The following is a 16486-nucleotide window of genomic DNA, read 5'->3' on the forward strand; positions in this document are numbered from 1 at the left end:
CCACATCTAAACCCAGATCCTTTCCTGACAACCAACTACACACCACATCTAAACCCAGCTCAGGTCCTGACATCCAACCAGTACACCACATCTAAACCCAGCTCAGGTTCCTGACATCCAACTACACACCACATCTAAACCCAGATCCTGTCCTGACAACCAACTTCACACCACATCTAAACCCAGATCCTGTCCTGACAACCAACTACACACCACATCTAAACCCAGATCCTGTCCTGACAACCAACTACACACCACATCTAAACCCAGATCCAGTCCTGACAACCAACTACACACCACATCTAAACCCAGATCCTGTCCTGACATCCAACCAGTACACCACATCTAAACCCAGATCCTGTCCTGACATCCAACCAGTACACCACATCTAAACCCAGCTCAGGTCTGTGGCTGTTCCAGTTCAAACAAATGCTAATCACGAGTTTATGGATTATAATAATCACGATAATTAGAACAAACATGCTTTTTTGCATCTGAATAAGCGGTACCACTGTGCTGCTTTGCTTACGTGAGCAGATCAAATTATTTGGAGTGGGGGAAAAACAGGCGGCTTGAGTCAAGAGAACATTGGCTGTTTTATTCATTTTTAGACAATGAATTTGCTTAGATTTTTCATTTAGTAATAACCTAGCACAGAAACACACTCATTGCCTGCCTCACAAAGTAGCTTGTATTCCTCTGTGCAGTGCCTTTGCTCTTTTTAATCCCTTGTTATGAGAAAAAGGCAGTTTCTTCTGCTTCTCATTAGTAGACTGAATCATAGTTTCTTCCTCAGAGAACTGGAAAGAGCACAGATTGGTTTAAATTGTAAATGTGGAGAGCTATAATAAACAGGGTAGTCATTTTAATGTTGGATACAATGTCTCTCCCTTTTAAATATACACCACCACTTCCGAATGAGAAATAAAATAATAAAAATCAAAGTTTCCTAGCTGCACAACGCTGCCAGGCCGGACATTCTGCGGGAAACTTTAACATGTGAAATGAAATACAAATGCCTCATTTTCTAAACAAAATAGTTTCACAGGGCTCACTCATTTCCATTTCATTTAGGTATGGTAAATATTTGTTTCAAAGTCATATGCAAAAATAGAATATGCCCATATGCATTGATTCACATCCAGTGGTCGGTCGGGCAACCATGCTTTTTCCCCCGGCCCCCACATTTTTCATTAAAAACACATACAGTATACAATATTAAAATATTTGGGGGTTTTAGTTTTGGGTCAAAAAAGACCAGAAAATCACCAGGAATTCAGAAGATAATAATAATAATTGAGTAAATCTGTTCTTAAGTATTCCCACTTTTAAAAAATAAGGGAAATTCACGAACATGTCTCAATGTTATCAAGGTTATACAATTATTGTTATTTTCAAATCAAATCTATTTTTGGGCTTAGTCAATTTGCAGTGTACAAATTATAATTATGTTCCGGTCCCCCGAACATCCGCTCTGAAACAAATCGGCCCGCGGCTGAATCTAGTTGTTTTTACTCTAACATAATGCATATTGGGTTGCTGCTATATCAAATCAAACGAAAACTCTATTATCTTTAACGTTTGTCCCTACTGTTTGTCTTTCTTGCAGATATTATACCTAGAGATAAAAGTTGATACATTGAGGGTGTAAAATCCAGACCTAAAAATATCCGGAATAAGTCTCCCTGAAACATTGCTGCTCGCTGCCTGGTCATTGGTAATAGGTTTTTCTTTCACCTCGCTTGATAAGCTGCTGGAACTAAATCATGTATATATAAATATGAATCAGAGGACAGTAAAATATAATCCACTTAACGCTTGTGGGGACACACCAACTTGCCCAGAAGACACCATTACATGAAATGTATTTAACCCTTTACCTGAATACCAGTTAATCAAATGGGGCAAAACCACACCTAATATTCGTATTAAGCACTCTTTGAGTCATGTTGGTTCAAAATGGAGGCTAACTAACTGACACACATTATTCATCTATAGATCTGTCACTAAATCAGAGCTGTCAGGCCAAATTAGAGACCCAAGTTGAATTTCATCTGTAGACAAAATCATAGTAAACATTCTCCATTTTGACGCCAACAGAGGACAATAAGAAGAGATATGTGGGTAGACATTGTTGACCCTAAAAGAGAGACCTTTGCTATTTTGTGTCAGATGGCGTTATTTCCAAGGTGACACTGTGGTCTCTCATTGGCTATGCTTAAGGTCAGTGAATATTAACTTAATTTACACATGGCTGCAAACAAGGCCGGGCTGGACAATGGATGCCTGCCTTTTGTGCTTAGTAACGTGAGCGCCCTGGATGACAGAACACTGCCAAGATGGAAGATGGATGATGGCAGCAGTTGACCCTTGTTCATCAGAAGAGTCACCTCTCTGGCCCCCTCTCCCCGCACAACAATAGCCCCCTCCCCATGCCTCAGCAGCCCTCATCTCCACTTGCACTAACAGGTTCAGACACTTCCATCGATCCCCAGTTCCATACCTCTTGAGATTGCGGGCTTTATTTTCCTTTGGCTATCTAAACTGTGGCACAGATGTCTTTTTTTGTAATTGCTCAGCCACCATTCTGTTGGGAGGGATCCGATCGGACAGGGGAACACTATGTCAGATGACAACGTCTTGCCGTTTAGTGTCCCTGTGGCATGTGGGGGAAAGTGACTCGGCCCAGGGTCTTAGCACCTTACCGTGCGTCAGGGAGAAAGGCAGAGAGGGAGGGAGGCAGGGAGGGAAGGCTCTGTCTGTTGTCTCCTCTGGGAGCTTTGTAGACCGGTGGCTCTACACTTCAATCTTCCTTTAAGAGGAAAATCAATAACTTATTACATAAGCTCAACACTTTTTTCCCCACTTACACCCGCAGGCAGGGAGGGGACTTAAAAATGTGCTTAGAAGTGCTCTGTTGCATAAAAGCCTACCATTTCTTTCCCAGTGACTTGTTCTCCTTGGACAAAACAGGCACATACTCTATTACGCTGTGACTATACATATGGGGTGTGTAAGTATGTGAGGGTGTTTGTTTCTGTCAATATGTGTCTCTCCAGCTTCTAACAAATCAAAAATGTAAATCTCCATATCAAATATTAGTAATATCTAAGGCTTGGTGTATAAGCCTACATACTATTTATTTGAATCCCCTCCCCAAAAAACTAAACTAATTCATTTTGAGACTTGATGCTAGCTGTCAACCATGTTTGTGTTTCAAAGCAACAGATACAATGGCCCCACAGTCTATCACTGTGCTACCTGCCAGGTCAAACAAACAAAAACAGGAACAACCCTGAAGCTGTGGAAGAATGCAGCTTTTCACCAGAAGCTAGCCGACACGGGCGGTGACAAGACTAGCCACCGTCCATCACCAAATTATTTCAATCTTGAGTGATTTCAATCCAGTTGTGTCTCCTGGGGATTCCGTGCGCACCACCATTTGAATAATTAAGCTCAGGAGCGGTTGTAAAGGATGGCCATTTGGAGCATTATTAAAATCACACCTTATCAATCAGGAGGAGCGTCAAGATGCATGAGGACCCCTGACTCCTGGCTTCATTTGAAATGCTAAATAGTGGCCTTGCCTGGGCCTGGAGCTGGGGCTGCCTGGTGCCCCTCTCCCCTCCACATAGACAGACACACCTTGGCTTGTGTGGTCAACCGCATCACAGTTAGGTCCTTCCCTCAGGGGTCTCAGCCCATCAATCAGCCGTAGACTAACTCCTGTCTGAGTTCCTGACACACCAAGATGGATGGTGTCAGTGTCTGCAGGATGCCGTATCCTCTCATGAATGATCTTGTTAGCATGTAGCGATAGCGCTGGGATAAGGTTGTGTTTTTATCTGTTTACTTGAGACTAGGCCTCCCATACTGGAGAAAGAGTTGAACAGGTGAATAGTTCATCAGTTCTCAAGAGTCAGTTGCTTTAGGGTATAATTATGTGATGTGTTAAAATTGGACAACCTACATTCCTGGCAAAACAAAGACACCAATGTCTGTCCACAAGGGCCCTCTATTTCTCGTAACGACTCAGTGGCTCCATTTCTGAATGGCCACTATTTTAGCACCACACACTTCTATGCAAATAAACCCTGTGCACGTTGCAGGACACTTAAAATGTGCCCTTTTCAACACCCATAACACTGATTCTCCTAACATTGGGAGAGAGAGAAACACAGGTATTTATAGTGCTGCAGATGCCACAAAATAGTTAAAGAGAGACAGAGACGGGGAGGGAGAGGAGTGAAAGACATGCAGTCCCTCTCCAGTGACGGTGATGAATGAGTGGATCACAACACGTTTTGGAGGAGGCCTCTGCATTCACAGAGGGGGGGCTCCTAGTCCTCGAATGACATGACTGACAGCTCAACTCACTTGCTCCTCCTAAAGCCTTCTGCTCAATATTTCACAGATGGACATTTTACAATTGGAGGATACTGCATATATTGAAAATAGAACAGTGAGCGGAATGTGTATCTATTTTCTATATAGAAAGTCACAGTATCGCAAGCAGGATGCGAAAAGAGAGGCCTGGGTGAAGACTGAGTAAACACCAACACAAGTATTGTAGCTGTACTGTAGCTAATGGGCATTTACAGAGGACAAAACCCTCTTCCGTTCTAGGCCCCATTGAAGTGGTGTTCAACCGATGGAAAACTGTTGGATTTTCCCCTTGCTCTAGGAGAAACCACTGAATGGGCAATTTACTATCAACAGATCTCTGCGAGAAGCTGCTGATTCTGCAGTAAGATGTTCATTTTATTTAGATTAACTACCCCTCAATACAATGGCCAGCCATGCCCCAATGGAAATAAATATCTTATAAAGTTACCATGTTGAGAAAGGATTTGAATCACTCATACACAGGTGGGTATGTTTTCCACCTCATTAAGGACAGTTTTAGCTGGCACAGTAGTTGGACCAGTTAATTGCCTCGAATGGGCAACAGTTCAGTTCTAACAGGCCTGCTTTACAAGCAGAAGAGCAGGCTTCAGCTGGTACTTTTAGACAAAGCTTTGATGTAATATATGCTACATTGTTTGCTCCAAAATAATATAAACGACTACACAAAAAAGGACTCACCGGGTGTTGAACAAGCTCTAACCTCTAACCACATTTTAGAGCAACATAACTCAAGAGGCAATTTTTGTTTGTTTTTGATAATATCACCTAAGTACACTTCACATGGTAGAAGGTATAGACCTACCTCTCTGGTGGAGGCCTACGTTGTTGCCTGAAAGTGGCCAGCCTGCCTGGACTTCTAGTTTGTCCTGAGACACATTTCCTTTAATTATTACTGGTCAGTACCCCTCATAAGCTGCTTAGAGGGACACTGCCCATTCCGTGAAAGAAAAAAAGCTTGGCTGACAAGACAGAGCACTTAAACTCGGTGACTTAAGTAGTTCCCCTTTAATCCACAGTGATTGTTATCTTACAAGTCAGGTGGCCGCTGAAAATAATCTTTTGTGCAATTAGAGTGACATAAAGCATTTAATGCTAACTGCCGAGGCATGGTGCTAGGACCAAACAACACAAAATGCATATCCGCAGCGACTTTAATTGTGTTTCCTGTTAGGGCCCTTCATAAATATCTTGGGGCCTAAATGCCACAGTATGGCGGCTATTTGTTTTCTCTCTCTGTCAGGGTTGTTTGGAAGGGGCAGAGGGATACTGAGATTGGTTGGACATCCTCCAGACCTGTCTATTCTGCAAGTGATTGCCTTGGCCAGCAGCCAGCCAGAGAGGGAAGTGCTCTTACCGAGGAGCACTGAGCTAAACTGAAGTGCAAGTTATCATTTAATCCCAGTGTCAACAGAACCATGGCTATAAATTAAGAGCCTGCTAATCAAACAATTAACATGGATTCCAATTATTACACTGAGGATTTTCAGGCCTCCATACTTTATCCATCATTAATATGGCCCTCAAATTAGCTGCTTTCATTTTATTTGCCACCACAACTATTCAATGTGGCCTAGATTGTCCTTTGCCTGTTTGGTATAATTAAAAACTCAAATACTCAACAGATTCTTTCTGTTGTTTAGGCATGGGTGACCCTGTGCAAAACCATAAATCAAAGGGAAAAACTAGTCTAAACATTTACATTTGAATGAGGCACATTTTCTGCTTACCAATAAGTTTCCTATTTCCCCTAATTAAAACAATACTATTTTTCCATATTGAAAATTGCAGTGTAGCAGAGGATAGAAAAAGTTATGCCACTAATGAAAATGACGTATAGAGAGGATAGAGCAAGATGAATATAACTGCACTCACGTTCACATGCATCGCCCTTCTGATGAAATCCAGCTTTGCATATACATTTCCCTATAGGCACCAGCCATTCTCCCTCTGCGCTGCAGTGCATCTTGGGAGCGTTATCGGCCTCCTCCTCAGCGTCACTGACACACATGCCCTCGACCTCGACCAGAGAGGAGAATTCTGATCCCGTAACAGTGTCTGGGAAAGTGGCCAGGTTCTCAATGATGGACCAGCACTTCTTGTAATAAACTTTGACAGAGACCAGAGCGATGCATGCCCCTACATCCTGGAAGGCCAGATAAAACCCTCGTCTGGACAGCGGCCCAATGATGCGCACTTCTGTATTCAGCTTCATCTTCCTCTCTCCCAGGTCCCCCTGAGTGAAGCTCTCATCTGCTGCGATTGTGTCAATTTTCACGTACTGGTTCTCTCGTATATTCCTGCCGACCTCCGAATCGGTTTCCTGATAATACAAGTTGAATGTCTCCTTGCACGTGCCCACCACACCGGGTAGACTGTTACAATCCCTCAACGTGAACTTCAGTTCCACAAAAATCCTCTGGGCATCGCCCTTCTCTATCCAGCTAGTCCGAAGCCAGTTATTCTGATTGGGCTCCATGACCTGACAAACCTGGTATGTGCGAATGGGGGTGTAGTTTTCATCCAACCCGCTGATCTCTTCCCACTGAAAAGAACAGAGCACAAGTTTGGTATATTTATATGGATTGGTTCTCAACAGCAACATACTTTTGCAAGGAAATCAAAACACAACAATGTAAATACTGGCTGGTTTTGTGTCCTACTGTAGTGTTGATTCAATACAGTGTTTTAACATATTAATAAAGACGTGTACAAGGTGTAACAACTAGTAATAACACTGTCTAAAGTTGGGTTAGCTAAATAAAATCACAAAAACATAGGGCATGAAAAGACCTCCATTATTGGAGCACTTTAAAAACAATTGGTCATACATTTTGCTTTTACAGTATTTGGAAATGAGTATGGAACTATTAAACAAAATCCATAAACCTCTGCAATGTTATTATAAAATCAGACCTTAAGAAAGATTAGACAACAGAGATAAGCCTAAAGTTAGATATTCCTAATATAGCAAATAAGTAAATCTGATAAGCATAAAATCAAATGGATCAACTAGGATTACTTTCCAGTCATATTGCTAGATTTGTATTTATTTATTATTTAAATGTTGTTATTTTAGATTTTAAAACCTTTACGGACAGGCTATTATGGAAAGGTGACTTGAGGCCTGGGCTACATCAAAAAACAACATCAATATCTCTTCACATCCTATAGATTTTCAGGACTGCTACAATTAACAACAATTAACATAAACAAACACCCCACCCAAATGGCTTTTCTCGAACTCGGTCCGACACTGTGACCATTTTAAAAAGCTTGCCTCTGGATAGTGCGACTGATAATGACCCAGAGGTACATATCCATGGTAATGACCCAGAGGCTCATATCCATGGTAATGACCCAGAGGCTCATATCCATGGTAATGACACAGCCAGAAATACATAATAATACTGGACCGTGTCGAAATTTCACATTTAAATCTAGATTTTCCTCCATTGAGGTAGAGCATGGTAACGCTGAAAGGAATAGTGTTAATTGGAGTATTATATGTTTCCAGAGGTGTAGGCTAGTTAGTGTCCCACTTACCCCACCAGGAGGAGAAGATATCCACTCCAGCTCTGTCTGCTGTGCCTTGGAATCCAACAGAATCACTAGCGACAGGAAATAAAAGAGTAGAACAGATGATTAATTCTCTGTATGTGCCACTGTCAGTTCGACAAATATTATTAAATGAATAAGCTATGAAAGTCTACAGGCTGATACAGTATGTGAGGGCTAGATGACTAGACACATGACCCATTTTCTGCAGCCAGCTATGAAAATGAACAATTACAGGCTGTGCAATAGGGTACTGATTTGATGACAATACTTTTACCTCAATGGCACTGCCTGAGAACTGCTTTCACATTGAAGACTACTGGATAAACGCATGTCACATACAGTAGGCTACCCTTCCTATTAAGACTAAGGCCAGCTTTTATCTCCATTAAGCTAAATGGTAAGTGTTATTTGTGACAACTTTGGGTTTCATGAAGCCTACAACCCACATAAACATGGGGTAAAATGGCAAAATTATTTAAACCTATCTATCTGTTTGTGACTTTTCAGTATGGAGGCACACATACCCGTGCAATAGGGTCAAACAAGAACACCTGCCTCTATACGTAAATCTAAGACAATAAAAAGCAATGCAGGAGTCCTTGCTGTGCCATGGGCGACAGGCGCACTGACAAGATAAATATAATCCTAAAACTGTTCGGCTGTAGTCTACCAACGGCAACATGAATTTGGTGAATTTGGTGTAAAAGTGTCACTTGTCTAACATAATATATATATATATATATATATATATATATATATATATATATATATATGCATTTAATAGATTATTAGCAGGTAGACTTTGTATTCATTCACCCGAATAGAGCCTCAGAGCCTACTGCCGATTCCTCTCCGTGAACGCAGAGCCGTGAAAGAAAGTGTTTAATAGCAGAGTTACTATAGGCTAAATATAATTTCAATCTATTGATCAGACATGCGATCATATATTATAGCCCCATATGCTTTAAATCATTTACACAGACCGTTTCAAACTTCAGACAGACTCGAAAATAGTTTGTATTTCAGAATCATTAGTGTGTTTACGAATACAATAATCACCTTAAAAGTGAAGGTCAGCAACTTGGCAATACTTTAATATTATTTATCTCCTTCCAATTGTATTTGTTTATTAATAAGTCAATTTCTTTAGCAAAATTAACCTTTAGTTCATTTATATAAACAGTATACCTTGATCTTGCTATCTCTCCGTGTCTGTGACATAGACTTTCCTTGTGCGCTCTCGCTATGTGCATGTCAGTTTTTATAGACTCATTTCAGGTCTTTCAAATATGAACTCCTGTAATGACAAGGAGGGTTAATGCGTACCATACTTAGGGTGAATGGGTTGGTGTTAGCTTACCCATCGATCTTGGAAGTTTATCCCAAGTCATGATATGAGACTGAGTGGAATGACAGTCTAAATGTAGAATATTTTAGCCTTGAAAACAACAATTTCACCATCGTCCGTATAGAGCCTTATTTTGGATTTGGTGCCACGCGTAAAAGCCTACTAAAATAGCCTACGACGGGTCGTTTGTCACACAAACGCTGTGTAATGTCCACAGACTGCAATCCACTGACTAACAACACTGTAATGTCATTGAACTAATGTCTTGACATATTGTATTTTTTAAACATTTGACAAATACAGGAATGATCATTAGTGCGCAAGCAACAAAATCGCAGGATAGTCTACTGCGCGCTATTTCTCTGGATGTCACTTCGCGCGATTGCCGATCAGTTTTCGAGATGTAGCCTGGATGAGGCGATGATGAGAGGTTATCAAACTTTATTACATACCTTCTTTCGCATTCTGCGCTTTTCCAGTGTTCATCAAACAACATAAATGAAGGCAAAATGTAATCCACAAACACGGAATCGACGTAGAACCCATGTTGTAAATGGAAGTTAGCTAGACAGTATTCGCTTTTCCACCTTGGCGTGCACTTCCCATTGACGACGCTAAAACAGCTCTATGTACGAGAACCTGCCGTGTCTCACTCAAATAGCATCCGCATCTGCTGGGCGTGGACTGTAACACAACTGATGTCACTCAACTAGACTGACAGAAGAATGATCCACTCGCGGCTGGTAGAAAAGTATCCTGTGCAAGCATTGTGACAAATACATTCGTTGCAGAGGCTGTTCTTCAGGATAATTGAATGAATTATGGTTTTAGTCAATGTTACAGTCTAGTCTTCTTTGGGCAAGATGGACCTCTTTGCTTTGGGTAAGATGATGGTAAGAAACTTTCCTTCCATACAAGACAAAGCAAATAGTTATCAGCCTACATTAACATAGCCTAAACCAAAAAACTCTAATCCAAAGTATGTGGTGCATTACCCTGAAATAACAACATAAATATAAACAGATTAAGGGCTATCTGGGCAAATAATGTTGCTATAAACTGTTACCATACTTTCACCATGTCACCACTTCGCTGTAATGTCCCATGCATTTGTTTAGAAGAGTGAGTAAAGACAATGGGTAGAGACATTGGAGTAGTGTGCATCATCTTCAGAAAAACAAACTGTATTATTGGTTAAGGACTTGAAAGTAAACATTTCACTATAACACCTGTTGTATTCGGCGCATGTGACAAATACAAGTTGATTTGAGAACGCCACCTTAAGAGTCTGGGCATTAGGAGGAGATGAGTTGACTCCTTATGTTGTGTTGCTGCATGGAAAACTGCGACAGTAAAGATGGAACTAACTGCATCCTGGGGTTCTAAGTAGCGCTCTACATCAAGATAAACACAGAACACAATTAAAAAGTGTAACGTTAATTTCCCGTTGCTCAGTTGATTTGGAAAATCACTGATAAATGAAAGTGTAAAAGAGGAACACAGTAACCCTTTACATACACAACATGTGTTTCAGCTCACCAATTAATCACAATTTACCTCTACCAAGTAAAAACAGCTGTAATTATGGCCCACAAATATTGATTAATAAACTATGTACATCATGAATGGATGAAAGGAGACATTCAAGTTTTATGTACCTAACTTTTTGTTTGACATGTTTATTATGCAAATTAATCTTAATCCTCTTCACCTATGAAACGTGTTCCTCCAATGCATTATGCTGTATCCTTCATTATTAGATCATTTAAATGTCTTAAAGTTACCTTCATACAGCATGTTTTATTATTTATAGTTATAGTCTATCTCAATAATGTAAACCGTGACTTTAATCATTGATTTAAAAAAAAAAAATTATGTTCAGTGGGGCATCATTTCAGACCTGCTGACTGTGTTTATTTACTGTACCACTGACTGTCATTATACTCTGTCTGTTGGATTTGTATCAAAGACATTTGAATATTCATGGCTATTTGTTATTCACTCTCAATCTTTGGCTTGATTCCCACGTGACAAGCTCAGGCATTACAAAGCTTCCCCATCGCTAGAATAGACAAATGATCACAAGGATATTCAAAGAGTAAACAATACATAAAGGTTTCTACATTTACAAGTAGTTTCCCGAAAAGCACAATGCTGTCTTTTTATGATGTTAATATTAACATTCCGGCATTAATACATCATAGAGTATCCATGATCCATCAAACCATATTCTGTATTATGCCAAGGAATTGTCACTCTGGGTCAGATCTCAGGTCATTATAAGCTTCCAAGATGCATTACCTCTACCTTCTATTTGTTTTTACTATCTGTTGCTTACTGTGACCATGGCACTCTCTAATTGGGTTCTTATTATTATAGCCGTGCTGTGGTTAGTGGTCATGTGGAAGTGACATTCTTCACAAGGGAAGACGTATTGTTGTAGTGGTGGAGTTCACTGTTTTATAGATTGTGTCACAAATGGCACCTTATTCCCTTTTCAGGGTGTGAATTGTGACTAAATAAAGAATAGGGTCCCATTTGGTACGCAGCTCTAGTAAAGCTATCAGCAGCAACTAGGCCTATCCTCTGCAATAAGGTGTGGATAAATTATTACACAGGAACCCATATATATATGTGTCAGATGAAAGGTACACATAAATAAACATAAATCATAGTTTTTGAATGGTGTAGATTAGGCAATGAAATCCTATTTTTGCATATAGTATTTAAATTATAGCAACTTATGTTGAAACGGGTGTCCAACTGTCCATCATATGGGGAAACAATGATGAGAGAGTGGCCAGAGGGTTAGATGCAGCTGTTGCTGCAAAACCAAGTGTTCTTTCAAGCTGTGAACTGACAGACACTTACTGCTCCCATTCAGTCTGTTTAAGGAACCCCCTAGTTGTTGAGATATCATTGGAAATGAATGTGACATCATTAGGCAAGTGGATGTACTGTAGCCTACCAAAACCGAATCAATTCATAAAGCCTGAGAAGAAATTACCCTCTGCGACCAATAATTCACAAGAGTAACTACAAATTTAGTGACACATACGCAATAGTTTATTATACAGCTATATACAACATTTATTTTCTGGTTCCCTTCCAGTGAAAGCTGATCCTCCACCAACCACACTGTCGTCATCAGCAGGCAGTTACAAAACACTTTTTTTTTAGCTTCTTTCCCTGCAGGACTGAATTATGTGGTTCTCACCAAAAGCAATCTGAAGACTGCTGAGAAGTTGGTGACTGGTTACTTATAACATCCTGGACTCAAGGATAGACGTAACATAGTTCACTTAAATGTATTGATTTGTCATCGTCCATCATTCATTTCGCATGATATGTTACAAATTACAATTTGTATAATATGTTACGAATTTGTAAAATGTATGATATGATATGAATTCCAATTTGCTGTGGCTAAAGTTAGCTAGGTGGCTAATGCTAATGTTAGCTAGGTGGCTAACATTAGCAGAGTTAGGGGGTAAGGTTGGGTATTAGGAGTTAGTATTAGGAGTTAGGTTAGGGTTAGGCGAAGGGTTAGCTAACATGCTAAGAATTTGCAAAGTAGCTAAAATGTAGTAAGTAGTTATAAAGTTAATAAAGAGCTAAAACGCTGAAGTTGTCAGCGATGAGATTCGAACACAGAGCACCCACCCCAACCAACCACCCTACTTTCGTTTTTACCTTTAGTAACCTTCTGTCTTTTGTAACCATACCAAGCGGAACATATTTTGCTAATTTGAATGTCCAGGAACACACCACCCAGAGCTGTAAAGTGGCACTCCAGTCTCCTTTTAACCTCATTTAACACCTGATTTACTTTTCTTCAGGATCGGTGTCCCATCCACGGGACAGTTGAACTAACGTAGGCTAATGCAATTAGCATCACGTTGTGAGTAACCAGAGGTAGTCAATATAACTATTTGTTAAGCGCTTTTGATATGTGCAGCGACAGAATTCAGAACATGTTCTTACAATGTTCTCCCTGTACACCAAGTCAGAACCGTAGGATAAATAAAGGGGGCATACAAGCAGATAATGAAAGCTCTTACAATATTCAATGATTACATTTCTCAAAAACAGGTTATAGGCTACATGTGCACCACCAAGTCAGAACAGTAGGCAAAATGAAGAGGTGACAATAGACCAAATTATTAGGGCGAGGCACATGTGCTACTAAGCGCTTACTACACAACATAAACTTAGTATTACTTTCTTAGCTACAGTATATCTCCCTGGCATATTACATAATTTATTCAGCAGCATTTGAGTTAGTGTTGTAGTCACGGTTCGTTGTTTGTTAGTTATTGTTTATTGTTTTGCCTTTGCTAAAGTTTCACTTTCTTTATTCAATTACGTGGAACTCAACATACGCTGTACCTTGGTCTATTTCTACGAACGAACGTGGCAAACTTGTTATGTCATGTTACTGTCCAATGACCAATGAGCACCGATACCCTTCATCTATAATTTCTCTTTATATGACAAGGATTAAAAATGATATGCCAGTAGATTGTCGACTTGATTCATGATGATGACTGCTAGCTGAAATGTTGAAAGTAAGATGTTGACATGATCAGCCCAATCAAAGCTGCTGTACATATAACGTGTGATTTGACATCATTTTATTTGTGGCCAATGAACTTGAGCCTTTTTGGAAGGGCACTTATAATGTAACTCTATGGCAGGACCCAAAGGGCTTAAACATTTCAATGTCTACCCTTACTAAGAACTCAGAATTGATTATGACGTGGTGTCCCCATGAGTGACAGAACACTGAGCCTATCACGGCGCAATGCTCCTATTTTCTGTTTGGCTTGTCCCACCACCATAGAAAGCACAGATCTAGGCTGAAGCACCTGCATTTTGGAGCTGCCTTACTCAAGAAAACAAAAAAGAGACCATGTTTGTATGCGGCTTTATTAACTCAATGATATATATATATTTTTTTTTACATTATTTGCAAACTGACATGTGACACGTATTAAGGCCAAAATAGCATGCAAAATAGGCAAGTCCCCCCCAATTTAAAAAATAAAATAAAAACTATATTTTTTATTATTGTTTATTTATTAAAATATGGGGCTCAAAACAGGTGGGGCGCTGCCCTGAATGACGTGTCGCCACTGCCCCACCTACATGTACAAATTACCTCGACTAACCCCTCACATTGACTCGGTACCGGTACTCCCTGCAATATAGCCTAGTTATTGTTATTTTACTGTGTTACTTTTGAGTTATTTGGTAAATATTTTCTTAATTCTTCTTGAACTGCACTATTGGTTAAGTGCTTGTAAGTAAGCATTTCACGGTAAGGTCTATGTGACAAATAAAGTTTGATTTGATTTGATCTCTCCCTTCACTCCATGAACAAATTGGGGAGAGGGAGTGAGAGCAGGCAGCAAAATAAGCAGGTTAATGCATATTACTATTGACCAAATAAATGAAATTATGCCAAGTTCACGAGGCCACTGATGATATGAAGCCTCAGGCAATTGAGTTGCCTAATGGTAAGTCTGCCTCTGCCCATGACTTTGGTTATCTATCTTGTAGTTGTTATCTATCCAACCATGTGACGTTTTTGGCTTGGTAGGTCTAGCATGTGTTAAAATTTTCACCTTCACCCTTAATTTGACTGTTATTATTACCACCATACACATTGTCCCAGAAGAATGTCTTGTCTAGAGGTGAGTGTTCTTGAGGTCATTTGATGACTGTTCTAAAATAATGTTTTTTTAGAACCAACATGCAAATACATTACCACCCTTAGGGGCTTGCTTGCCTTAATTTAGCTTGAATTTATAGTCTTGCCCTTTCATGGTACAGTAAGTGGAAATTTTAAACACTCAAATGTGAAATAATAATAAATCATATTGATAAAAATATACATGTAGGTGGTATTGCCCGACTCGTGTAATTTACCCCTAGAGTATTGTTTATATTGGCATTAATATGCTAGTGGAGTACGTTAACTCGGAGATAAGTCATTGTTGCATGCCCACACTTCCCAGGGCACCTGAATTAGCATGTGAAAATATGCCACTGTTAACTTGTGTGACTTTGGGGTTTACATGGCTGTCAGAAGAAGCATAGTGAGTCTTTCTCTCTCTCTCTCTCTTTTTCTCTCTCTCTCTCTCTCTCTCTCACTCTCTCTCTGTCTCTAACTGATGTTCACAGGGAGAAATGAAGGAGTGTGGCTTCACAGAGAGTGTAGTAGAGGGAGAAAATGGGAGGGAGGGAGTTTCACATAATGCAGTACATATAGACAGAGGGGGAGATGGGAAATGACGAAGCAGTACAAAGAGAGTGAGAGGTGGTGCGAAATACACGCACATACGCACACAAACATGTACACACACAGAGAGAGAGAAAAAAGAGAGCGCAAAAGAGAGAGAGCAAGAGAAATGGAGAAGTACAGGTGAGGAAAACTAGGCAGAGACAGTGGTGTGGAGACAAAGGACACATGGTGATGTGAAGAGAGAAAGAGAGAGAGAGAAGAGAAAGGGGGAGAGAGAGAGGAGAGAGAGACAGAGAAGAGATGGAGAGAGAGGCTCCTCAGCCTGTGTACTCTGAGCAGAGAAAGGACCCCGGTAGAGCAAAGTATGTACAGTGGCAGTATGGCACGGCGGGCCCTGCTTCAAAGCCATTCTCTCGCTCACTCAGCACTTCTGCCTCCTCCTTTACCCAAAACAAGAATTAACCCAATCAGGAGATGAAATGGAACAGAAGAGCAGGGCTAGATGGGGCCAATCCCTTTAAAGCTAACATAATGCCTTTTGTTTCCTGCAGGAAAAATTAACTAAGTCTGAAGTTGAGCCGAAACTTTGGAGCGAAACAAGTGACATCTCATTAAGGTGTCTCACAGGTTAAAGGATTTATTTCTTGGTCTCTTACTTTGTCTCCTTCCTGAGTCAAGGCATACAGATGCAGGATCTTAATTTGAGCCAGTTTTCTACAGCATGAAAATAATCCTGCAGCAACAGGAAGTGTGAATTATTATGTGGATTATAATTAATGGACATTTTTGTACGGGTTGATACGTTTTTCGTAATGAAAAATCAAGTCTGAAATTTCAAAGTTGAAATGACAAACTTCAGAAGTCTTTTGAAACTTCAAATATACTACACATTTTACAGTTGAATTATTGTATTACAGGAAAGTTAT

At 40.1% G+C, this 16486-nt stretch overlaps 1 protein-coding gene across 5 annotated transcripts in view; it reads right to left on the reverse strand.

Moving 5' to 3' along the window:
* Window positions 1–9941, reverse strand: part of LOC112249847 (ephrin type-A receptor 7) — a 78404-nt gene extending 68463 nt beyond the window's left edge. For all 5 annotated transcript variants that reach the window (XM_042321601.1, XM_042321599.1, XM_042321600.1 and 2 more), the window contains exons 1-3: window positions 9766–9941; window positions 7951–8015; window positions 6280–6949 (exon numbers count right to left, since the gene is read on the reverse strand). In XM_042321601.1, coding sequence (XP_042177535.1) covers window positions 6280–6949; window positions 7951–8015; window positions 9766–9859 — 829 coding nt within the window. In that variant the 5' untranslated portion in view covers window positions 9860–9941. The remainder of the gene's footprint in view (window positions 1–6279; window positions 6950–7950; window positions 8016–9765) is intronic.
* Window positions 9942–16486: the final 6545 nt, after the last annotated feature.

This window comes from Oncorhynchus tshawytscha, linkage group LG05, assembly GCF_018296145.1.
Source record: "Oncorhynchus tshawytscha isolate Ot180627B linkage group LG05, Otsh_v2.0, whole genome shotgun sequence".
Taxonomy (NCBI): Eukaryota; Metazoa; Chordata; class Actinopteri; order Salmoniformes; family Salmonidae; genus Oncorhynchus; species Oncorhynchus tshawytscha.